General features: G+C 45.6%; 2 protein-coding genes across 7 annotated transcripts in view; one reads left to right on the top strand and one right to left on the bottom strand.

Annotated features, from left to right (window-relative positions):
* Nucleotides 1-8,692, bottom strand: part of ANGPT2 (angiopoietin 2) — a 53,033-nt gene extending 44,341 nt beyond the window's left edge. Inside the window, exon 1 of the mRNA XM_049095297.1 lies at nucleotides 7,765-8,692. Coding sequence (XP_048951254.1) covers nucleotides 7,765-8,049 — 285 coding nt within the window. The 5' untranslated portion in view covers nucleotides 8,050-8,692. The remainder of the gene's footprint in view (nucleotides 1-7,764) is intronic.
* MCPH1 (microcephalin 1) overlaps nucleotides 1-26,604 on the top strand; it is a 233,475-nt gene that overhangs the window by 153,668 nt on the left and 53,203 nt on the right. The gene's annotated exons all lie outside the window — the stretch shown is intronic.

Raw genomic sequence — 26,604 nt, 5'->3', positions numbered from 1 at the left:
ATTTGAAACACATAATCCCTTTAAGTCCCTGCTGCAGCCTTATGTTTCTGAAGTACACAGTGGGGGTTTTAGCCAGTTAACTTAGTTGAATAAGGCAAAGGAAGGGTCACTAAGCAAATTTAGTGAATCGTGCTAAAAAAAAAAAAAAGTTCCTTCCTAAGTGAAAAGGCTACATGTTGCATGATTCCAACTATATGACGTTCTGGAAAAGGCAAAAGTATGAACACAGTAAAAAGATCAGTGGTTGCCAGAGGTTTGGAGGAAGGGAGGGATGAATGGGTGGAGCACAGATGGTTTTTAGGGCAGTGGAAGTACTCCGCATGACACTACAAAGGTGGATACATTTGTCCAAACCGGTAGGTGTACAACACCATGAGTAAACCCTGATGTAAACTGTGGACTCCGGGCACTAATGGTGTGTTAATGTAAGTGCCTCAGTTGTAACAAATGCACCATTTGGTGTGGGGGTCGCTGACAATTGAGGGAGCGATGCAGGGATGTGGGGGCAGGAGGTATATGAGAAATCTCTGTACCTTCAGCTCAACTTTGCTGTGACCTAAAACTGCTCTAAAAAAATAAAAAAATAAGTCTTTAAAGTCATTTGCTACATATAAAGAGGAGCAAATGAAAGAACAAAAAAAAACACAAAAAACTGGTATTCTATAGCTTCAGATTGATTGCACTGGAAAGTAACCTCAAAGGTATGCTTGTCTACCGGTAAGAGTATTGACTTCACATGTAAACATGATTTATTTTAGATCTCAGATCTCTTTGAATCTGAATAGCTGTGTCCAAGATAGCTCTTCTTTTGGTATAAAATACCTTTATTCCAAATTCAGGAGAACATGAACAGAACATAGCATTCCCTTTGTTCCACGTTGGCTGAATTTCTGGGGCTGGCTTGGTCCAGAGATGAAACCCTTTGGAATGACCTCAGTTTTTTTTTTTTTCCCCCCATCTCTTCCTTGTCCCTCAAAAGGCTCCTCAGGCAAGGAGGAGTAGTGGTTCCCTTGTCCCTCTTGCCCATCTTGAAACAGAAAGACCATCAGACGAACTGTCCTTTACAGAGTCCCACATAATTCAGAAGGTTACACTGAAGAGTATGGCCTCCTTGTTGTGGATTCATGAAATCAGAAAACTTCATGACCCATTTTTTTTTTTCTCCTTTTTGCTTTGAACCTGTCTAACTACCAAGATGTGCATTTGGCTGCCAAAGTAGGAATCTCCAGGGTGGAGTGTCTTGAGCCCAGTACCAAGTGTTAATTAGCGGGATACAGAAGCTCGTCCACAATTCAGGTCTACCCTTCATTCCTGGCATTAGCTGGAGCAGTCATCCTGAATGTGCCCCTGTCCATCCTAGAGGACAGTACTTAAGACAGGGAGATGTGGATGGCAGGTCCTGTCCCCAGGCTGATCAGATTAAGTCACCCTGGTGGAACAGCTCCCCTCACATGGAGAAGACTGGTCAGATGAGCACATGTGTCAATATGGTCTAGACAGAATGTGACAAAATTGAGAAATGGAGAGGTTGAATGCTTGCCTCCTTTTAAGACTTAACCAATATCCTCTACCTAAAAAACAACAACTTATGAATGAATATTCACATATAAAAATGATACTTTCTCAAAGAAACTGTGTCAGCATGATAAAATAATGTATTTTCTAAGACCTATGTATCTTGACCTCTCTTTAAAAATCACTATTGTTCACACACACAGAAAAAGTAACATGACGTAGTAATAAATATCAGCTTATATTCTTAATGTATATACTTAGTTTGCTTGATTGTTGGTTTTTTAAAAATATTAAATATTGGATGCAGATACTTTGTTGAATTGTCAGATTAATGTAAAGATTTCAAAAGCAATTCATAGACTCTGAGCAGTTGCTCAAAGGGCAGACTGAGGCTGATTTTGGAGCAAAGTAATTACCATCCCAGGCACCCCCTGGGGCTGGTCCCACAGAGGTTTTAATTAGGTTCTAGTTGAATGGCAAAGATAATGGTTGTAGCTGGTTGAAGGAGCCATGATGGTTAAAAGGATTAGACCCACTCCTCAGGGGATTTTAATAGGTTTTCACATCTTTCATCAGCTGGTACGTGCCAAGATTAGGATAAGAAAGAAAGGTGATTTCATGGGGAAATATCTAATTAAATTATTAATTTACAGACAGCTAGCATACCTGACTCAGAATTCAGGTGGTGGAGGAGAGTTCATCCCTTTATTGTCAGACCATATGTGAAACAGTCATTTTAATCCCAATAAATGTTGAAAATTCTTATTCTAAAACACTATCTGTGAAAAAAAACTTTTTTTTTACTGGTTTTGATTACATCAGATCATTGATCAGTCTCATTTTAACCATTACTACCATGCTGACGTCAAGGTATTTTTGCTTATACCCATCTGTAGAATGCTGGATGGTTTTAAACTCAAATAGAGGACGGAGCAGGTCCTACATTATTTTGCTGGGACTGAATTTTCTTTGTCTGAACTTACAAGTGTTACTGTGAAATTCAGGATGTTACCTGAGGGCAACATCCAGAAAAGGGTTGTTACTATCTGTACAGTGTATAGGAATCTGCATACACCTTCTCTTGGTTACCAAAGAATTTGCCTTTACTCTTCTGAACTACAAAGTGGAATTTGGGGTAATTACTCAAAACACAAGATATTCCCAACTGTGTTTTTGTTTCTTAGCAGCTTTGGCACCATTCTCATAGAAACAATGGCACATCTTACCGGTAAACATTTGGTAACAAGGCCGTCTGCTCAGTAGCCATCATGTGCCAGGGCTGCTGAAGTGCTCTGGGATTCCAGTGCGGAGGCCTGCCCTGGGATGCCCGCCCTGTGCTATCTCACACAGGATGCATAGGTGCTGGGAATTACCAGCATTGCTGACTTCGGATGTCAACTAAGTTACTTAACCTCCCAGACCTACTTTCTTTTTTAATTTTTAATTTAAAAAATTATAAGTTATCAGGTAGGTATAAGTGTGTATATTACAATATTTATAGCACATTTAAAAATAATCCTGTGTGTGTGTGTGTGTGTGTGTGTGTGTGTGTGTAGGCATCTATAGGCATTAAATATTAAGGATGGTTATTTCAGAATGATGGAATTATACATAGTGTGTGTGCTTTGTGCATTCTTTGCATGTTCTAGTTTCTATAATAACCATGGGTGACCTTGGTGACAAGGAAAAATGACCATTCAGAAGGAGTTTGTATTGATTTTCCTTTTATGAAAGAGGTTTCAGTGGAGTGACCAAACTGTTAATATAGCCCTCCGCCACCTCCACTCTCCAATGCCCCCGATCTCCTTCACCAGGTCTTTCTCTCGTCACTCACCTACTCTGTGTAGTCCTTACTGCCTCCTGACACGCGTTCTCCCAGGAAGGCCATGGTGTAACACAGCAAGTCCCCACCAGGGCCAAACCCTTCATCATTGACTTCACCTCACTGATTTATTCCGAGCACTAGAATGCTGCCAGGACACACGGAGGCTTTCAATAAATATTTGTTGAACAAATAAATGAACTTTAATGGTTCCTGCCCAAAAGGACTGGGAGGGGGTAGAGTGGATTTCACTCCTTTACGTTAGTGGGCTAAGAAATAGCACTACATTCATGTTCATTCACACTTCTCCCAACAGTTTTTCTGTACTTTTTCCAGACCCATGGAAAATTCTGTTTTTTGTCAAGGGGTGGGGGGGTGGGGCGGTGTACGTGCCTTTCCGTGTTTGTTTTCCTATCTAGGTAATCCCTACAAGACTTCCAAACTGCAAAGCACATTGATATTATCTTGACCCATGTTTATAAGTGATTACAAATAGATAGGATTATATCTACCATGCCTGTGCTCTAGAGATAGTCTTGGGACAAAACGGGATAAGGTGAGGGGAGTGCTTTAAAGTGATTCAGTGTTGGGATGCCTGGGTCCCAACTTTTGGATCACGACCTGTTTGTAAACTGTAAACAACTACATTGATTAAAACAACCCAATTTTCAAACTTTAGTGTGGAGACTTTATGGGTCACCTAGTGTCTAAACAAGAAGTAAGACACTATAGAAGTTACTTACAGATCCATTTCCTAGTTCTAAACTCTGCAGGCAAATAATCATCTCCCCATAGTGTGGTGCCTACGTAGTTCAGCATGCCAAAAGCCCCATTTAATAAGCAGAGACTACTTGACCATGGAAAGCAAATCTTATATAAACAACATATACTACATATGCTAAATATTTAGTATATTTTATATAACATACACAGTAAGCACACAATGTACTAAATATCTTACATAATATATAGTAGACATTATACCTGCATTTTCCAAACTTAAATGTGTTATACTTCCTCTACCATAGTGAAACTTTAATCACCTCTTCATCCCTTACTATAGGATGTTTATATATGATTAAATAACGACAGTAACCATTTCCCTGCCATCTGAAACAGGAGCTTTATTCAGCTTATCTGAATGCACAAAATTTGCTGCTAATACTGGACACAGTCATGTTTCATGATTCAAGATACAACAGATAGAGTTCTGCTCTGGCACTGCAGTCAACCTTTGGATACAGATATTGTAGGATTTGGGGTTTTCTTTTCTTTAGTGAGCTAAGCTCTGGTTTTTTTGGTTTGAATATACAGCTAAGGAGTGTTTTGCAACCACGGGTGATAAAACACACACTCCCCCATTCCCCACCCCCCAGACCCCCAGCAGGGATGGGGGTGGGACTGGTGGTCTGAGTGCACCTGAGCCTCTCACCATCAGTTTTTCCCATCGACAGCAATTTTGTTTTTAGCAGAAGTGCATTGTCCCCTTATACGTACACTGCAGAATAGTAGTTCCTCATACCTTATTAAAAGGATATGTTTTTATTAGTTTTAGAGAAAGAAAAGCATCTAGACTCAGGTTTATAGTGCCTACTCTGTACTTTTATTTAAAAAAAAAGAGGAAATGTTTACATCAATTTAAGAGGCATTAGCTTTATTTTTCAAAACATTCTGTTTTAAAGCACAATAGACTTTGCAGTTGTTTATAAATTTGAGGTATTCACCAGTGTGAAATAATTGTTTATTTCCTTTCCCTATTTCCTCTTATAGGAAAAGAAAAATACATTAGTCTCCAGGCAAGATAAAATCCACTTTGCTAAGTTATTTGTCAGTTTTTATAAAGTGAGTTTAAAATCACCAGGGCAGAGGGAATGTGACATATAATGGTTTTTTTTAGGTCATCATGGTGTATTTAGTAAACTCTCATGCGTTTATCTTGCCCTTGTTTTAACCACGGAGCAGAAAGCGAGCCCTCCCTGTATTGTTCCATTCATATTACTCTGCACTCATTCAGGAGTCTGACACTTCCTTTGCCTGGCAGATTAAAGGGGCAGAGTGGCATCTTTTGATGATGTGCAAAACAGCTTTCTTAGTCCAAGCTCCTTACAGTTTTCCCACCCTGCCACCTCCCACAGACACCCCCTCCCTAATTTTTAGTGTTGGTCAGGGAGAAAGAGAAAATATGAAAACACTAAAAAAAAAAAAAAAAGCCCTAAAGGAAATATGGGAAACAAAAGAAAAAGAAAAACACAGAATTGTGCTTTTTCTCTCTGGCATAGTCTCACAATACGTGTTAGATTGTGATGTTGAACCTTTAATCCTGTGGCTTATCTATCATCCCATTATATATTATTTTCTCCCTTATGAGAAAAGCAGTGTTTATTATCACAGGTGACAAAACACAGAAACATAAAACAAGCAAAGAGGTTACATTTAACCACTTTAAACAGCTTTGGTGTTTGCTTTTTTGGCTTTCATGCCCAAATGAGAAGCCTGTGAACAGAGGGAGTGAACACAAACTGTCCTTCTCAGGTGTACATCACCCAGATAGGCCAGGTGAACAGGTGCTGAGCCTTGGAAAGATAAACATGACGTCATTCTTGGTGATAATTTAGGTAGATAGCTAAAGAAAGAAATCTAGAAATGCCGTTGTGCTGCTGTTCAAATATTTACAAATTGAACCAGGAAAGGGGGAAAAAATGTTGGCTTCTCCATGTAGAATCTCTTGTCCCTTTCCTTCCTTAAATAGCATCTCAAAGATCCAAGAGAAGAGGGTTGTTTATCTAAGGAAGAAATATGAGCTTTGACTATGCAGTTTTTCAGGTGTACTTACTGTGGGTTTCATTAAGCAAATGCAGTTTAGCAGTCTTGCATTTGGCAAAACATTCTTTCAGGTTCCTCAAGTGTTTAAAAGAGGACTTGCCAGTCGGGCAGATGAGGATGTTCACCTGTGTTGCTGTGTACTTTTTTTAAAGTACATCTGTGAATGAACAGCTTTTTTTTTTTTTTTAAGTGCACATGTATGAATTATTGAAGATTTTTAAAGCACACACCCCAGGAATCTCCTTAGGAAAAGAGGAAAACCTGGGGGAGAATTTGCCCAGAGGGGGCCAGTGCCTTCAAAGATCATTAGTAATGAGTTGTGTACTACACAGCAGGCCTTTCTGATAAGTGTTTGTGTTTTCTGTGTCTGCACTGAAGCGGCCGCTCTGGTGGCTGAGGGCGCTCATTCATTCCGGCTCAGACTCAAGTCCTAACTCGGTCGTTTCCTCTCTGAAGGTAAGACAGCTAATGAGAAACACAGATTCGGAGCCAAGATCTATTCTAAGATTAAGATAAAGTATCCTAGCAGAAAGCTTATGGTGAAATGAAAGGCTGGGAATTCTTTCTGGGACAGCGTCCTGAGTGGAGAGAATTAGCCTGTGCAGAGAGGCACCTTCTGTGCCGCGTGCGGACATCATGATGTGATGTCACGAAGATCGTCAGTGATCCATCTACTCACACAGTTTGTGTAAGCCTCCTCCGGAATATGCATAGCCCGTATCAGGAAAAATTGGGGGTGGGGGTGACTTTGGGTTTTGGATAAAGAGCTTTCCATGAAGAAAATGATTCCTTGTGAAAGGAAAACTGAGCTTTGGGGGTTAAAGTCTCTATGAAACGTCCGTGAAACCGTGTCACCAGAGCCCAGAGAACATGACCGTCTTGTCACAGCGCAGCTGCAGAGAGTGCCCGGCGCCCGTCCCACGTGGGGGACCGTCGCAGCCCGCGGGAGCCCCGGGCTGGCTCCTGCACATTCCCCCGGACGCTTGGAAAACTCACCCCACATACAAGACAGACCCTTCAGGGGGGTAAAGCCCTCCGATTCTGAGAAACATCAAGTCTGCTTTATTTAATTTCCTTTCATTTACCAAGAGTCACAACCTATTTTAGTAAATAAATTCAGGAAATTGGTAAAGCACTTTACTCCATCCGTTATGCATCAGTAATTAGCATGATTGTCACGTTTTTCCTGGCTCTGGCGCTGCTGCTGCTGCTCACAGCTTCCCTCCCATGCCTGCCACCGGTTTATAACATCCCTGGCAAGGGGTGTTACTGAGCTTAAACCACTTACACAAACAACACAGCCTACACGTTTTGCAGGGAGAAGTGCACTTCCTCTGCTTTATTAAATAAAGATCCCGAACTCAGAGGGATTTTTCTCTACAGGTCCTGGTGTTCTTAAATAATCCTTTCACTCTGCACCCAGGACTACTTTACAGCCCGGCATAGAATAAAAGAAATGACAATTCATTCGAAGGTATTAGCCACCATCTCTCTCCTGTGCTAATTGCTTTTTTTTTTTTTGGAGGAGGAGGGGAGCGTTTGTGAAAACTGAGCTGATCAGCTCCAGCTCTTCACCAAGTAGAAATAAATGATTGTTTCCCTACCTTAATTAGCCACTGCGTATTATTCTCCATGATGTTCTCTAACACTTGGAGCCGCTGCACCGAGTCGTCGTAATCTAGAGGCGCGTCCCTCTGCACGGCGTTGGGCACGTAGGAGCCGGGGGAGCGGCAGTTGTCTGTTTCTGGCAGGAGGAACGTGTAGCTGCAGGACCCGTGCTGAACCTGATACTGCCTTCTCCCGATGCTGTCCATGCTTCTCCGAAAGTTGTTGTAGGCTGCGGCTCGGACAAGATCACAGCTCAGAGTAAAGAAAACAATCTGCCACATTCTTTCTGTCTTTCAGTAAAAAAAAAAAAAAAACAAAAAACAAAAAACAAAAAAACAAAAAAAAAAAACCAGCCAGCAGCTTAGCAAAGGCGAAGGCACATAGGGACGCGAGGCACTGGGGCTCCGGGTCCTAGGCTGCCCTCTCAGATGCGGGGCTCTGCTGACATGCTGTCACGTCCATCAGTGGGACTCCTGCCTCCTCTTGCAGCAGGAGCTTGGTTGTTAGGGCCGTCTCCCCTCCTGCGGGTCTGTCCTGCCGCCAGCTGTCAGACGGCCGCGGCTCCTGAGCCCTGCGCTTGCCTTCACGGACCGGCGTGAGTGCCTCTTTGTTTTCCTCGTTCCCTAAATTGTGTCGGGACGAGCATCCTTTCCTTTCCTTATATGATAAGTTGATAAGAGCAGCCAGGACATGTGCAGCAAGCTGCTCCGCCCTCCTGGCTTGTCTGTTATCTTCCTGTAGGGGGGTCACTAGCCACACAACAGGAACATTCCCGGCATGGTGTGTGCTGTCCAACCAGGGCTGCGGGCTGCAGACCCCCCCGGGGAGGCTGATCATTCACAGGACCCCCGAGTGTGCCAGAGGCACCACCCGGAGGGAGCATTTCCTAGAGAGACACGCGGGTCTCTCGCGTCCGAGACGGGCCGCACAGTGCTTAGCTGGTGAAATATCTGGGAGTAATAACTTTAAAGTACAATGAAAGTTCCTGTTTTTTCCTTTAGGAATAAAAATACTGCAAATATGTCAGGACTTTGGTTTATTTTTGTTATTACAAACAAAGAGGAAAAAGAAGTCTCGCTCTTGTAAATCCCTTTTTTGCCTCTTCAGAGGGAAAACAGTTCCCTTGGTATTTCTTGATTTGGGTTTTTTTTTTTCTTTCTTTTGAAAACCGTTGAATGGAAGGTCGCATTTTCTTAAATCGTGGCGGGAATATCAGCTCCTGGGACTCGTGACAGTTGATCTGTTAAACAAAATATCCACCTCAATATTCCAAGTAAGAGATACTGGACACATGAAAGGTCCATCAAATCACAAAACACAGAGAAATCAGAATTTAAGTAAGAGGATGATGAGAGAGGAACACAGACTTCCTCTGCTTTAGGTCAGGATTTGCTCAAATCCCTTCATTTTGTGATTTTTATTTTTATTCATTTATTTGATCATTTATTCTTTACGGCATTAGCTAGATCAGCCCCACTCTGTGGGGGCTCGGGCAGATCACCTCTCATTTTAAATTGAGCTCTACCATCCTTAATCTGTAAAATTCCAGGGTCGCACCAACTCCCAGGATTTTTCTGTTTCACGTCTGTGGCTCCGTCGGTCCCCTGGGCGACTTCCTTCAATAACTAAAACTTAATACTTTCGGGATTAGCATTGTGCTGACCGGCCAGGGTGTCCACGGGGAACACCCCAGTGTCTTTGCCAGGGTCTGAGTCTGTCTCAGTGCGCAGGATTTGTCCTTCCTGCCCAGCGGCAGCCTGTCTACACACTGACCGACAGACCCCCCGCACCCCCCGCCCGCCCCGTGAAAGTCACGGTCGGTCCCTATCACGCACGAGCAGCTTTCAGAACATTCCAGAATTATGGTTTTTAACTCTTGGGTGCTTATGGAATTTGTGTGGTAGATTGTCTTCCCGGAATGTGTATTTTCAAGAGACCTAATTAGACCTTTCAAAACATCCCTCCTACGCATGGACTGGCTCCCAGGTTCCCTCTGGGGCCGAGGTTCTTAACCTGAGGTCCATGCACAGAATTCAAGGGGTCCGTGAACTTCGATGGAGAAAAATACATCTTCGTTCTTCACCAAACTGTAACTGAAATCCGGCCCGTCCTATAACCGGGGCTCGGCCATGAGCGACCGTGGTCAGTACCCCTGGCTTTGTCCTCAATAGCAATTGTAGCTGGTTTTGTCACGAGACCTCAAGCCATCCCTTGGACTCAGCACCGCATCGTTGTCAGACTCATCCCTGGATCTTGTTCCCTAACGTCCCCATAACGTGGCACATGTCCTTTCCTGAGAAGGGGGCTCATGGACTCCGCGAGGCTTGCAGAGGGCCTGTGCTCAGGGAGAGACATAGGGCGGGAGAGGTGGTGGGCTTCGGCCGCGATTCTGAAGGAGGAGATTAGGGAAAATGCACCCACTCGGACGGCTAACCGGGCGGGGGGCAGCGTGCAGGCTTCGAGGACAAGCCCGGTGGAGGCCTGAAGCCAGGGCCTCCGCCTACGTGGAAAATAAGGTGCTTCTCTCTGAAATGCCTTCTAGGACCAGTCCTGGTCCTGGGTGCAGAGTGCAGAGCAGTCACGTCCCTGAGCGTTCCTTTCTGCATCAGTGCACTTTCTGCTCAGAGGGAAGCCCTCTTCCACCCTCAGCCGTTGCAGGCGTGTGGTCATCCCGGGAACGGCCGGCGGACACGTAGGGTAGGCGACGTGCTAAGCGCATCCTCCGTTTGGAGAGCACCTGCCTGCCCCGGGGGGGTGGGAAGAAGCCGCTGCGGAGACCCCTGCGCCCGGCCTCCGCGGGTCCTGGGCACGGGCGTGATGCGCCGGAGCTCCCGACCGGAGCGGCCCATTGCTAGGAGGGCGCGGGAGAGGGGCCTGGGCACAGGCAGGGCGGGCACGGGCCTCGGGTCAGGAGCTCGCCGCGCTGCGGGCCGGGGCGCCGCGGGAGGGAGGCTGTGGCCGGGCCGAGGGCTTCCTACCGGGGCAGCGACGTCTGGCCAGAAAGAACGTGCCTCTCGAAGCTGGCTCCGGGGCGGGCGAGGACGGCGTGCTCGGGGACTGGGCGCCCAGCGGCCCGGGACTGGACCCGTGTGTCCCCGAGCACCTGCAGCGGCCCCGCCGTAACTCGGGGCGCCGCCAGCAGGAGGCCCTGGAAGCGGGACGCAGATCCGGGTGGGACCCGCAGCCACGCAGCCCCCCCTGCCCCAGGTCGGCCGAGGGACCACTCCTGCCCCAGCCCGGGGACGGCGGGCTGAGCACCCCCCCCGCCCCAACTAGGAACCAGACTTGGCCGGGCTTCTCAGAACCCTCAACTGTTCATTTTCAAAGAGAATCCAGAGTTTTCCTCAGTGCCCTGCAGATAGGATTGCAAAGGCACATGAAACGACCAAGGGAGAAATGTTATTACAGCCTTCCCAAAAGCTGCCTTCCTGCCCAACCATTTTTTTCCCCCTGACATATTTGCCGGACAGCTGTGCATGGTACTATTTATTTTCCTAATAGTGTTTGTTTTCTCCCCCATACTGTATGTCATCAGCTGAAATTTTGGAGGCTCCCATTTATTTTCTGTAGGGCTGCCTCAAGTCCTCCTTGCACTTTGCTATCACGAGGTAAATCCTGTGTGATGGCACCAAAATGCCCAGGTTTACCTGCTCCTGGGAGAAGGAGGTCAGCCTTACGAAGAACAGAGACGGCGCTTCAGACTGGCCCGTGGGACAGAGGCTCTAACGTGTGTGAAATGCCAGAGGCTCTCCCAGTGCCGGTGGCCTCCCTGTCCCCTCCTGAAACGCAGGTCCGTGTACGTGGAGATCCACTTCTGTCTGCATCATGGAGTCTGACCTACCCCAACCTTCCAGGGGCCCCAGGTCACCCAGGGCAATCTCGGAGGCTCTCAAACGTTGGGCTCTGTTCGAGGGTCTCAGGAACCCTGGAGCCACCACAGCGGATGCCAGCTTTAGGACGGTGCAGAGTGGGGCAGCCCCCGAGCCGTGATTGCCAAATAGGAACTGTGAGTACGCCCGAGTGACCTCCGCTGTGGTCCGGGGAGCCGGCTTAACATCCCGTCTGTAACTGGACCGTTAAATTGTTGGACAGATCAAGGGACGGAAGCGGGACCGGCGAGCCCAGGGAGAGGGGGGCACGTAGCTTTCGGAACGGTTAAAATCCCAGTAGGTGTACGTGTCGGATGTCTGCGCCGAGACGCCCATCCCCGACGGGAGAACACACGGTGGTGCTCAGAGCCCCAGAGGCACGTGGTCTCCCACAGGTCCTGAACCTCTGAGCCCGAGGCTCCTGCATCCTGCCTGCACAGGTCCTCCGGAGCCCGCCGTCACCCAGAGCAGGCTCCTCTCCTCCCAGCCCTGTCTGCCGCCCCAGGGGACATGGAGACTGGGCCAGGCACCCTTGGCCAGCATGGCCTTAATTTTTGGAAAGTGCTATGGTGCTATAGGAGAGACTCGCAGAACTGAAACACCCCAATAGTGAAGCTGGGGACACTCTGTTTCAGTGTTTGGCCATTTGTAGCCAGACAGGCACAGTCAAGACACTCAGACGCCTGCCTGGCGAGCTGGAGCCGGAGGGGCTCTGGAGACCTTTGTCCGTCCCCTCCCTCCTCGCCCTGGCGTTTAAAAAATTGGCTACATAAAATCGGTCAACATGTTTATGTACAATTTAACATTCAATGCACAGGGAAGAGCATTAGAAAGTTCACTGGAGGGCAACCTGGGTGGCTCAGCGGTTTAGCGCCTGCCTTCGGCCTGGGGCGTGATCCCAGGGTCCTGAGTCAGGCTCCCTTCTCCCTCTGCCTGTGTCTCTGCCTCTCTCAATCTCTCTCTCTCTCTCTCTCTCTCTCTGTGTCTCTATGAATAAATAAAATCTTAAAAAAAAAAAAAAAGAAAGTTCACTGGACAGAAAACTGTCATTGGAGAAAGTTATTTTTACTACTTTTATTCCCAAATTGGATATAGTAAGGACTGAGCTACAAAGGAAGCCACAACTGGAAGGAAGTGAAGGGCGGAAGGAGGGATAGGAAGGAAAGGAGGAAGTCACTATTTCAGCTTCCCCAAAGCAGGCTCCCCCTCTAGTGATTTCTTTGTAAGTCTCACAGAAGATGTCCTTTTCTACTCGATTTCGACATATGCTGAATGGAACCTGAACTTCGGGTGGAGTCCAGAGCCATCTGCAAAAACTTTGGTGATGCCTCCCTCTCGAGCTGCTGGTCACATTGACCTACTATCAAGTCTTGAAGCTGGCAGGTGGAAAATGATCCCCAGTGATGAGATTGGGGAAAATTTAAAAAAGTCCCCTGAAAGTTACCATAAAGACAGAAGGAAAAGAAAAAAAAAAAAAAAAAAGCCTAACTGAACACACACACACATCCCCATAACATTGGGAAATCTTGGAAGATAAGTCTTGCCCCCGTGAAAGACCTGGAGTCAAGGCTCGGTGAAGTGAGGTGGCAAGCCTCCCCTCCGCCCACCGGGTCTCTGGGTCTCAGGCCTCTCTCTGCCTGTCTGCTCCGTCAATGCTGACCAGTTTAAGGGGCGATATTCTATTACCCTGATTTTCACATGGCAAAGCTTTAACGTCTTTGGAGGGCCACTTCGTGCTGGCTCTGGCCTCTGTGTGGCACAAACACACATCCCCAGGGACAGGCTGCGTCCCGCTGCCAGGGGCTTCTCGAGCTGGAGCACCTGGGGGACACGTGGAGCCCAGCGAGCGCCCGCTCCGGTATCCCGGACCTCTGCCCTCCATAAGCCAGGAAAGGCCTCTAAGAACCACCCGCCTCAGTGCAGACTTAAAATCAAATTGTGTCAACTAGCTTAGGATGGAATCTCTGGAAATCCCACCGATGACCTAACTGCATCAGTTAAGCTTAATGTATACGTTCTGGCTACATTCTCCGTTTCCCGGCTTTACCAATTTTTTTTTTCCTCCTTTCTTTGCCTCCTTAATTTCCATCGGATGGAACAAAAGGCATTCATAGCTACAAGAGGATGAATTACCTTGTAGAACGCACACAGTTCTGAGATGAGGTATGGTGCCTAGTTTAGCACAATTTCCTGTCCAATTAAATATAGATAACACGTGACATAAAGTAGCCGGCCCGTCATATTTAGAGAACAAACCAAATGTCTGCGGCTTAGAACGGGGCATTGGCTGCATAGAGATCACCTTTGTGGAAGGTGAGGAAATGTGTATTTTGTTAAAATAAGGATCTGCCTGCCAGCGAAAGAGAAAAAGCCCTTTGCCAGATGTGTTTTCAGGCAATTTCCTTTCCTGGGAAACAGCCACTTCCCTTGTATTACCAGACCTGTTTTCATTCGCAGACAGAGTAAGGGCCAGGACCAAAGGGCAGAGGCCCAGATAGCATCAGCCCTGTGACAATGATCTGTCTTCTTGCCTCACCTCTGTTTGACAGAGGGCCGTAGGGGCCCTTGGTGGACAGGGTCATACTGATGGGAAAACCAGAGTTCGTCATAGGAGAACAATCTCTTTCACGTGACGTCTCAGGTGGCTGTCATTCTTACTCAGCTTAGTTCAATTAAAAAAGGTACCAATACTCATTCATTGTAGCTGATCAGAGCATTTGCTATGAAATGACATCTGAAAGAGAGCACAAGATTGTTTTTTAAAGGAACTTATAACATTCTGAATCTTTCGTAGTTTGTTACTGCCGTGAACCAGCCTAGCGCCTGCTAAAGAATGCTTGGTTTTTAAAGCCACATTGTCTATCCTATGTGGCTTTAAAGATAGAAAAGAAAAAGCTTTTTATTTGTTAGAAAATTGGAAATTATCCAAGTCACTATTTTTTTAAAGATTTCATCATACATTCCCTGAATTTTTAGGGATATTTTAGTTTATGTAATTCTCCTGTTATATAAAGTTATCTCAAATGATGTTTGATTTTAAAATATTTTCATTCTTTGATATTTTCATGGAGTATTTTATCTTCCCATCAAAAAAGAAAAAAAAAAAAAGCCCAAAAGGTCAAGATACAAGTCAAAACTTTAAAAAGGCAGTTGGTGAAATTCTAAAACAGTAGATGAGTGCGTTAGCCTGATAATATTTCTGCCAGTAATTCTGTGTCCTGTTTTCTTCCCATAGGGAAAAAAAAAATTGCTACAATTTCTTTCAGTAGGCTGATGTCGATGATTACTGTTTTACCCATGACCAGTATAAAGTCAATAGAATCTTTCCTTTGACTAACACAATGGTTCAGGAGAGATTTTGAGGTGGGCTTATAATTTTACATTAAATGCTCCTAAATTTGTTTAAACAAGGTTTTAGAGAATTCAGATTCTTTGCTCGTGGAAAATGTGCCCGGTCTGTCATAACCGTTCCACTAAAGAACTATATAAATTTCTCTCAGAGTGAATTTTCCTTTGGAGTGGCCTAATGCCATCTCGATTAATCCTTGTTTAATCTAAATTTATAAAATTTTTGTCTTGATTATGAGAAACCTTTTAAAATAAGAGATAAAAATGTCATATGTGCTATTTACATGAAGATATATTACCTCTCTTGGTTATAGGTTAACATAAATAAATTTGCTTATGTCAAAGAAGTAAAAAAATAAAAGCACATGACCCCTTTTTGGTATTCATGTCTGCCTGCCTGACTTGATATAAAAAAGAATCTTCCTGTGGGAAATTAGGCTTGATTATGGAGTTACATGTATAAAAACTCATTTTTTAAGAATTATATATAGCTTCTCAAGAATTACATTAGAAATATAACAAATAGTTATACATAAAATGAAGCAATGTTTGCATTCAAGTGCATAAAAATACCCTATACCATCCTCATTCCTTGGTCAACTCAAGTATGGTTGTCAACTGATGATTTAAGTCTTTCCTAATAATATGATATGTATATGCTCCCCTTTTTCTCTTAAACCCTACCTCAATTTCTTTGGTGCTCTATTAATATTAAACTGAACTTCCCAAAGTGTTTTATTTCAAGGAAAGTGTCTAAATTCAAGCAAAGATGGATACAAAAGAAAAAAAAAGAAAGAAAGTAAACTGTACAAAGCCTGTAAAGAGAATACATGGATAGTGGCATTAAGGTGCCTAGTTCCTGGCATCTGTTTGTTTCTAAAAAATCCTAACATTCTTCTAGCAGAGTATTTGCAGAAAAAAGAAAAAAAATGCTTACTTCCCTCCCAAATTGTGATGAATATTTCAGTGATTTTTTTTAATTAATAGATCAAAAAGCCTTGCTTGACTGTAATAAAAATTAAGACAGAAAACCTGCTAGAGATGGTACCTATGTGGCAGTGCAATGATCACCTCCACTTGTAATACTCACCCGCCCCCTCTGCTGGCCTCGTAACAGATGACAGGCAAGACCATCCGTGTCTTATCCTCGTGGTTAATAGAAATGACATACAATTTAGGACATAAATCAGTAGCAGTTAATATACAACGCGGAATGCTTCCACTGTGGTTTGGGTGCAAGGGAACACCATATGCAGAAGTTAAACACCTACGTTACACGTGTGTCTGTGTGTTGTGTGCATGCACAGCCTGCAAAAAATATTTTTAAGCATTTGTTTATCCCACGCAGATCCAGAAGCTACAGAAGCTACTTTAGTATCTTCTGGTGATCGGGTTACTACCCAAGTGAGTTCAGGGAGGGCTATTGCAACAGTCAAAAAGCCTAGAGTTTTGTGCTGTCTGTCTGTGGAAGGGGCAAGTTTAGAGACCCGATCCTTGCAGCGGGTTTTCTACAGTCTAGTGGGGTAGATCCACGCTCTGGCACCCAGGGACAGTGCTGTGACCCCCGCGCCGTGGTTCTGGGTCGTGCGGAGCAGGAGCACCGCTCAGGAAGCTCCTGAGTACAGCTGATGCGGTCGGAGTCAACAGCCAGGAGTACTACCAATGACTGTCTAGATGCAGATGTTTCGCTTGTTTGGAAAGAACCTTCTCGTCCCTCCACAAGTGAGGGGAATGACATTTCAGGCTGCGAAGGAGCATGTGTACTAAGTAGGAGACCACAGAACCCAAGTGGAATTACGTAATTCTGCAGAGTGCAGGGAAGGCATGAATCTGGAGAAGCCATCCACAACCAGCACCCCGGGTTTGGACTTTGCCCTGAGGCAACCTGAAGCCAAGGGAGTGTTTTCCAGAGGGAACCGACTACTCTGATTTCCCCCCTGCAGTGCTGTGTGGAAGAGAGGCCGGGAGAGAGTGAGAAGAAACCGCACAGGCGTGCAGCTCAGAGGTCATGGGGCCTGAACTGGAGCATCACCAGGGAGCTCCAGGAGACTTAAGAGGGACAATCAGTAGAACTTCTACATCAGTGGGCTATGGGGATTCCGGGAGTGGCATTGATGTGACTTTGGGGTTGACTCTTCCACTTAAAACAATTAAAAATCCTGGATAAAATAATCTAGAAACCACTTAAAAGTCATTGATGAAATGGCAAGATAATAAAAAATAGCAGGCCCAAATTTAAGTGGCTTTTCAGGGCCCAGGAGGGTGAGGAGAGGAGACAGAGGCCCCACCAGTGGTGAGTTTGAGAGATACCCCCGCCCCCGCCCCATGAAGGTGGAGCCCCATAGAGCTCTACCTGCTGTGCCTGGAGCAGAAGTCCACCTGTCCGTGGTGCCTGACATTAGCTGGCACCAGGGTGGCACCCATCCCTGAGGATCACAAGTGCAAGAGCACCCTTCTAGTTTCATAGACCAAATTGGGTGGTTGGAAGAAAAGAAACTCAAATCATGCTGAATTTTTCTAAAGCGGTCCCCAGGCTAGTGCTACCAACCCCACCCCACCACCCTCAGGCCCCCAGTTTTGTGTCAAATGTGAATCTTTTCCAAAAGAATGCATCATAAATCTCAAAAGATTCTTACAGATAAAAATGAGTAACTCATAAGAATGAATGAACATGTTAAGACATAGACTCACATGCAAAAGTCAGCAGAAAAAAGAAATGGCCCAAACAGACTGGCAAGAACTTTAGTTTCTTTTGGCCGCCATAAACAAAGTGCCACAAACTGGGGAGCCTAAAACAGCAGAAATGCATTGTCTCCCAGCACTGGCAGCTAGAAGTGTGGAAAGCAGGTGTTGGCACACTCCCTCTGCAGCCTGTGTGGGAACCTTCCTTGCCTCTGCATAGCTTCTGGTGGTTTGCTGATGGTCCTTGGCATTCGTTAGTTTACAACCACATGGCCCCACCCTCTGCCTCCTTCCTCATCACAAGCCACTCTTCTGTGGGTGTCCTCATGTCTTTGTGTGCCTCTCTTCCTATGACAGCACCAGTCACGCTGATTTAGGAGCCCACCCTACTCCATTATGACCTCGGCTTAACTAGTTCCATCTGCAACAATCCCGTTTCCAAAGGTACTGAAGGTTAAGATTTATATCTTGGGGCAGGAGGGCACAGTTCAACCCCTAACACTTATCATGCTTAAGGATCTAAGATTGTGAAAACACAAGGCCATAACACTAAAGAAGAAAAAAATCTAGTAGGCTTAAAAAGGAGGCCTAATGAAATTAAAAAAAAAAATACGTAATCTTTGAAAGTCATAGTTTAAAGATCAAAAAGATTAGATGCATCTAAAGATGTGAAAAGAGACTCCTGAGTTGAAAGATAAGTCAGAGGAATCCATCTGAGATTACAGAGAGACAAGGAGGCGCACACTGGGAAAGGACGTGAGGGATCTGGAGAGCGGAATTTCAGGAGGAGCCGAGGAGAGAGACAACACGGCCGGCAGTTTTGCAGAATTTCCCCCCAAAACAATGAAGGACACGTTGCTACAGATTCAAAAAAACCCAATGAATGACCAACTGGGTAAAGACAAGACTAGATAGAGGAGTGAGAGGGAAGAGTCAAGAGCCAAGCTGGCTGCACAGTGAGACACGGGAGCCCAGGGCGGGAGGCAGGTGGTGGGGAGGTGATGGGGGAGATGATGAATGCACCTTCGTGCATGTTCAGTCGCAATGGGTTATGAAACATCCAGGCAAAGTTCTCCTGTTAACTCTGCGGGTCTGAAGCTCGAGAGACTTGATTTGAGCTGGGAGCAGCAGAGACCTATTTTCATGTTTTGTTAAGTAACAGTATTAAATAACATAGGAAAATAATGAAAAACAACAGCTACGTAAATTGTATAAATCTTAGCAATCTCGGTTTTTCTAGATAAAGTTAAATAGTGGAGTGTTGTCGTCAGCCTTGACCCTTGAGCACAGCTCCACTGTGCAGGTTCTGTGGATTCTGGTTCACAGAATTGTCCTATTCTCTAGATTTTTGCTCCAGAGGAGATAGAGAGTAAATAAAGAAGACCCAGGCTGGTCTGTAAACCATGTCTTTGTAGTGTCTCTGAGATGCTGCAAATGATTGAAGTAGAATCCAAAAGATAAAATTACTCACAAGATAACTGTTGATAAATTTATCATTTCTTTGAGGGCTCTTTGCTATGGTTGAATTGTGAATATCTAAATATTCATACACTGAAGTCCTAACTCCCAGGACCTCAGAATCAGGACTTCTTTGGAAATGGGATCATTGGAAATATAATTTGTCACACTTTATGTTTGTTGAATTATATGAGTGATTCCACACTGTAGAGGGTGAGCCCTAATCTAATATGACTGGCATCCTCATAAAAAAAGGGGTGATGTGGACACAGCCACCTACACACACCAGGAGGACACCATGTGAAGGTGAAGGCTGAGATGAGGCTGATGCTTCTGTGAGCCGAGAACCACCAGAGATCACCAGAAACCGCCAGAAGCTGGGGGCCAGGGGGTGCCTGGAGCACATTGTCACTCACGGCCTCAGAAGGAACCAGTCTGGGGACACTTTCATCTTAGACTTCCAGCCTCCAGAGCTGGGACAGAACACGTTTTGGTTGTTGGAGCCACTCAGCGTGCGGCACTTAGTTACAGCTGCCCCGAAAACTAATACGGCTTCTCCCAAAATTAACGTTAGCAAGGGAATAAAATTATGTCACTGCCTTGCAGCCTCCACCAAACACCGTGACTGTTTAGTTGTGTGCTCATTAGCAACACTTACTCTGCCCTTCCTATTCCAAACACATTTGGAACTTCTCTTGGACAACCGCTGTAAGCCAAGGGCTTGCATTTGATCATCTCCCATGAGAATGCAGCTCCCTTCCGTAAGGGCAGAATGAAGTGCAGTGCGCCTCCCAAACTGCAGGGTCGTGTTAGGTCTAGCAAGTGACTGAAGACCCTACTATAATATTATAGCCCTGTGGGTTTTCAGTCGCTTCCTCTTATTCAGTTCAACAAATGAAAGACACGTACTAGATGTAGAAGAAACACAAATTAAGGAATTATCAGTAACCCTGTAGTCTAGCATGAGCTGGTGAGCATTCTCGTTAATCTCCTCCACAGAACCTAAGTGATCCAGAGTCCAATGAATCCAGAGTCTATCTTCCACCTGCCTCTAAAGTAGCTCCAAAAAAAAAAAGTCAGACCAGCCCTAGATTGGGTGTCGTGGAGAACAGGTTCTCCTTTGTGTGTGTGCCCTCCCGTGAGACAGCAAAATAGCTCCTCTATTTCTGAATTGGAAATGGGGGCTTTGCCTGCCTCACTCACCCACTGTGTAGATCAGAAGTGGTCTCTCCTTTGACCAACAGCTAAAAATACCACCCTGGCATTGTTTCCCAGACGCTCGGCTGCCCCGGTAAACATTTGGACCATAATCTTTGAGAAGAATAAGTTTGATCCACTGTGAAGGCTCATGGGAGAGGGAAATGGGTGGACATTCTTTCTGGAACTGGTATTTCTAGGAAAACACTCAGCCAGAACTTGCAGCTGTTCGCTATCCAATATCAATTCTAAACAACATTTTAGTTGGCAAAAGAAAAGTGAGAAAACAATAAGGCTTGAAGCCTAAAACTTTGGGAAACCCCTTTCCATAATGTGCTTATTTAGGGCTTAAAAATATGCCTGTTTTCAGAACATGAGAGCTAATATCCAACTTTTCTAGGCCTGTTTGGTTTTCTTTTCTTTTTTCTTTTCTTTTCTTCTTCTTCTTCTTCTTTTTTTTTTTTTTAAGGATACATTTAAAATGTTTTCTTTTTTTATTTAAAATGTTTTAATGATTAAAAGAGAAAAATACTTGTTGACCATTAATCTAAACCTCACTATGTAATTGGGTTTTTTTCCCTTTTTTTCAGACTAGACTATTTCATTACTACCAAAATGCCAGTAGATTAGAGAACATAGAATAGAATCAAATGTAAACTGGCCAGCAGTCACAGTTCTGCGTGCAAGGTGTAGCTTTGGACATCTGTAACTCAGGGATGGGGTCTGACCATTTCGACAACTGTGTCATCCACACAGGAGAGTTCAGGGTGAGCAGACTCATCTGAAAGCTTCTTGATGACAAACAGGCCCCTTCAGGGCTGGAGCAGATGCACCGCTTCTCAAAAGAAGCCGGGCCGATCAACACGAAAGATGAGTGATGCCTTGTATGACTCAGAGTCAGATGCTGGTCCCAGCAGTGCTAGCTCTAGCTCCTATATGACATTGGTTAAATGTTGGGAATACAGTTTGATTTCTCTGCCCCACAGACTTGATTATTCCTGGAGCCTCTTCACAGGGCAGAGTCCATGAGTTTTATGCTGGCCCGAGATCCCAGTGGTGGGCCAGCACTCAAAGAGCAAAGATGGGGCCTAGGTCATCAGGTCTGGATGTTTCGAACCAAGATGGAATTCCAAGGCTCTACTGGCCCCAAGGGTGTCTCAGAAAGAACACTGGGAACTACCCCAAATGGGACTACCTCCAAGGGTAGGAGAACCTCTTCCATTTCCTTCAAACCCGCCTGATCTGCCTCTTCCATATCAGCCTTAACTACCTGCAGCCTCTTCTCTCTCCATCTGTTACTTGACAACATTCCTGACAGGGTTATCTGGAGAATTCGGTGATGTTGGCAAAGCCCTGAACACAGCATCCGGTGTGTAGGTTAGTGCCCTTCCTTGCTCCCATTCTCCATGTGACTCATTATCAAAGACAGATTGCTTTATTGAATGATTTTAGATCCATCTCCTGGAGAAATAAATGATAGCAGTCATCCCCCACTGGATCTTCAGGTGTTGAAAACCATCGGTCCTCACAATGTCAGAACTGACCTGCCACCCTCTGATTCAGCCCTGTCCATCAGAAAGTGAAGCGTTTTTCTTGGGCTTCTTTATGAGAAGTGCTATGTGTATAATTAATAGGTAGAGTTTTGGACATTTTGTTCATACTTTTGTTGTTACTGCAGGCTTTAAATTGACCCTGTAATTTAATGCTTGATTGTATATGTTAAGTGGTCTGCAGGTTATCCTGAGAAAATAAGATAATGAGATGGTTTTAGAAAAATAAGGCAAGTATGCAAAGGGCAGCCAATAACTCTTTATGTCTGCAAAGCAGGTGTCACCAGCGACCACAGCCAGGATCCTTAATTATCCAAGTGAGGGAAACTGATGCATTCTGGTTTATGTAGAAATGGAATTGATTGAAGATACTGGGTGGCTCAAAAAATAATAATGATGCTGCATAGCTAAAGCCACATTCATAATTCCCACACACAGTTGGGCTGGTGAGGTGTTACTTCCCCCCAACCCCAAACCAGCAGGAGCTAGTTTTGCAGCCAGCACCACCAACCTTGACCAAACCTGCCAAAGAGCATTGCATTGGATTTTAGTCCCTAGATTCCCTGTGCTCTAGCAGCCAAGTGAGCTGGGACAGTGAGAATCGGGCATTGGCAGACCCCGTGGTGGGAACGCGGCTCTGCATCCCACCAAGATCGATAAGGTAAGGATTGTTTCAGCAAACAACAGGGCCTTGGGTGCCAGCCAACGACAGAAATCTCCCCTATCCTGCTGAAATCCTGTGACATTGGCCAATACTTCTCTTCATAAATTGACCCCAATTCAACCATTAACAGGTGTTAAGTCAAGCGATAACACTTTCTGGATCCAGCTTGTGGCCCTTTCTTACATTAAGCTAAAAGGATCGGGATGCCTGAGTGACTTAGCAGTTGAACCTCTGCCTTCGGCTCAGGGCGTGATCCTGGGATCCAGGATCGAGTCCCACATTGGGCTCCTTGCGGGGAGCCTGCTTCTCCCTCTGCTTGTGTCTCTGCCTCTCTCTCTCTCTCTCTCTCTCTCTCTCTCTCTGTGTGTGTCTCTCATGAATAAATAAAATCTTTTAAAAAAATAATCAAGAAAAAATAAACTAAAAAGATCTCAGAGTTGGAGAGAGAAAGAACCTTCATTTCATTCTCAGATGACGAAGCAAAGTGGTGGGACGGCTTGTGACTTCCCAGGGGCCACCGTGCTACTTAGCATATCACACAAACACAGGCTTCTAGTTCTTATTCCTACAGATACATACTAGGCACCTGCAACACTCCTGTACGTTGAGTGTTATGGACCCACAACCATTAAGTGCGGCTGACTTTTGAAGAACAATGGTGTGAACTCTGCAGGTCCTCTTATCTATGGATTTTTTTCGACAAGTACCATACTGTGAATGTATTTTCTCTTCCTTATGATTTCCTTAATAACATTTTCTTTTTTTCTGGCCTACTCTATTGTAAGAAGACAGTATATAATACGTACAACATACAGCATTTATGCTCATGAGCTGTTAACGCTATCACCAAGGCTTCTGGTCCACAGTAGCCTATTAGTTAAGTTTTTGGAGAATCAAAAGTTATATGCAGATTTTGGAAGGCACAGCAGTCAGTCGGTGCTCCTAACTCTCATTGTTCACGGTTCAGCCATATATTTCTTTTTTAATGGGGGATGGACTTGGATTTGCTGCTAGTCTCTCTTTGTTATTCTGAAACTCGATGCCCTTGTCCTATTTGTAACAGTGGAACCAAGAAAAGCAGTTGAACTTTACATGTGAATATAACCAAGAGGAGCACAAGTTAGGGTTGAAAGCAATCGTTCCCTGTCCTCGCCTTGGTTTGGTTTTCGACCATTGGCATGTAATTTAAACATTAGGATCTCATGTGAAAACAGAACAGTATCTTCTGATGGTTCTCACTAGACATTCTTACAAGAAAGTTATGTGAAGAAAACACCCCGAATTATGTGTGAATCGGTGTTTACTATCTGATTTTTGATAGTTTTGGATAAATCTTAAATTATGTTGGAATTTTCCTGCATGGGGCAGCATCGGCTTGTGCCGTGATTCATGCCCACGTTGGGAAGCCTCCGACCCGGGCTCAGCGGTCGGCTGGGTGCGGAGTTGCAGTGTGACGCGGGGCTGAGTGGGAGCCAGGAGCTGCAGGTTCGCGTGTCTCCACCGTCCCCTCCGACATGGGCGTGGCAGCCGTTGCTCACTGTGTATGGGAAGCACTTGGAACCGTCCTCCACGTGCCTTCAGGGGCTTCCGTAGATGCTCAGGGTTACAGTGGGGGTGAACCAGCTACCTCACCTGCATTAGCTCTTCCCAGCCACCTACTGAGTCTTCAGTGAAACCCCATTTCACTGTTGAAGAACCTGAAATTCAGTGACGTGAACTGACCTTGCAGAGCCAGAATCCAAACCCACGTCTGACTCCAGAGCAAATAAGCAACCCGTCCGAGTAGTTACTTCCTTAGCCTCAGATGCTCACAATTGGATTACTCACAGTCCCCGAGCAGGACGTGCACTTCTCCAGTGCTCCGAGCATGGCCTTCTTTCATCATTGGATTTGTTTGTTTATTTGTTTGTTTTTTAATACAGATTCTCAGCACTCGGCACTCAGCGCGGGGGCTAGAGCACTCATGCCTCACCTCTGTCCCTGTGTTGTGTGCTGCCCGCAGCCCTGCCCTCTCTCATCCAGGACACCGCTGTCTGCCATCCTTGACCTTTGGGCCCTTCCAGCAATGTGGCTCTCTGCAGCCCTGCACTTGTCTACTGTGTCCCCGTCACAAACCCTGCGATTCTAAGAAAGCGTGTGGCGCCTCCTGTCTCTGTGGCATTCGTGCCTACTGGTCTTTCTTAGAGTCTTCAGCCCACGTGAGCTTCTCTATTCCCAAAGCGTGTCCCCAACCCTTCAGGCCCAACTGTTTTCCCATAAAGTGCTTTCCCATGAAGCTTTCTCTGAGGACCATGCTCCTTGAGGAGAAGTCTCTTTCTGCTCCTTACTCTCTAGGCATTCGAGTATTCGTCGAATTGAAGTTGAGCCGTTGGCCTAAGCGGTCGCATTCTGTAGTGAATGAAAACTCCTTCACTGAAGTGTCACGCTTCGTCTTGGCACACACCCCACCTTGCCTAGCATGGTGCCCTGCTGTAACACTAATGCTACAGAACTGGAATGTCAGGGAGGAAGGACCTCTCCAGTTCATCTGAGATGTGAATCTTTCCTCTTCCTACTGTTTGTATTCCTACGGCAATCTAGGGTTTAGTAAACCATAAAACATTAGAAGTTAGTGCAAACAGAATCAGCCACAAAAATAGTTCAACGGATTTAGAAGGAGACGTAGCAGATGGAGGTTATTGTGAAAAAGACTAATCCTTTTTTATTATAATCCCTCTGTATCCCAGTCCTTTTGCATGCGTGTCCTGACACATTCCCCGTCTGCAGTAACTCTCCACCAGAACACAGCTGGTTCCAGGCCATGCTCTTTCAGGCCATTGTTATCTTACAAGGCATCACTGCATCGGCCGCAGCTTCACTTAATCCTTTCCAGAATTTGATAATACACAGAGTAGTCTGTATGGACTTTTTTTTTTTAATTTTATTTATCTATTCATAAGAGACACAGAGGCAGAGACACAGGCAGAGGGAGAAGCAGGCTCCATGCAGGGAGCCCGATGTGGGACTCGATCCCAGGACCCCAGGATCACGACCTAAATCGAAGTCAGACGCTCAACCACTGAGCCACCCAGGCGTCCCAGTTTGTATTGACTTTTAAAAAAAAAAAAAAGATTTATTTTTATTTATTTATGAGAGAGAGAGAGAGAGGCAGAGACACAGGCAGAGGGAGAAACAGGCTCCATGCCGGGAGCCCGATGCGGGACTCGATCCCGGGACTTCAGGATCGCGCCCTGGGCCAAAGGCAGGCGCGAAACCGCTGAGCCACCCAGGGATCCCCTTGTATTGACTTTTTAAAGGGACTTTTACAATAAGATTTTCCTGTCCTGCTGGCATTTTCCAAATACAGTGATATCCTGACAAGATGTAGCCATTTTTGGCTATCAACACCGTTCTGCTGAACAGGTGGGGTCGGCCGAGTTCCCCAGGTACACGGTTACCCCATATTTGATGAACAGATAGAAAAATGGAGACAATTTCAGAAGTTTCCAAGGATCTGAAAGTCCAAATAAAATGTAAGGAACTTTTTGGGTCTAATTGGCAGATCTGATTAATGGGGCCACAGGAATCAGTAGATAAAACCCCTCCTCCACCCCATTTCCAGCCCATTTCCAGCATTCCTGGCCGCACAGGCGGAGCAACATTTCATGTGTGTAAACTGTCCTGCAGCAGCTCCGATCCGAGTATTGGAGGTGAAGCTCCAGGGCTCCAGGATTTTCACCCTAGTAGGCCGCAGCGCTGTGTTCCGAAGGTTCCTCCGGCCAATAAATGTCTCATCAGCAAGACAAAGAAAGCTCTTCTCCATGACTGGGACTCCGTGGGGACAGACCGTGTGGGTGTCGCTAGCGCAGACCCAGGACATGTGGGGCAGGGGCTGTGTCCACCCACAGCAGTGCGTCCTGCAATTGTCCCGTGAGTTTCCTGTTTAAGTGAGACGGTTTGGGCGAATGCTGTCGGGAAGTGGAATCTGACGGTGGCCACCACAGCTGGAAGTATGACCCAGCGGGGCCACAGCTGTCCCAGCGCCTCTCCCCTGGACCCGGGCTCGTCCTGGTGCACGTTGCAGCTCCA

The sequence above is a fragment of the Canis lupus genome, chromosome 16, assembly GCF_003254725.2.
Source record: "Canis lupus dingo isolate Sandy chromosome 16, ASM325472v2, whole genome shotgun sequence".
Classification (NCBI taxonomy): domain Eukaryota; kingdom Metazoa; phylum Chordata; class Mammalia; order Carnivora; family Canidae; genus Canis; species Canis lupus.
The sequence above is the reverse complement of the archived record's forward strand: the minus strand, read 5'-3'. Positions and strand labels throughout refer to the sequence as shown.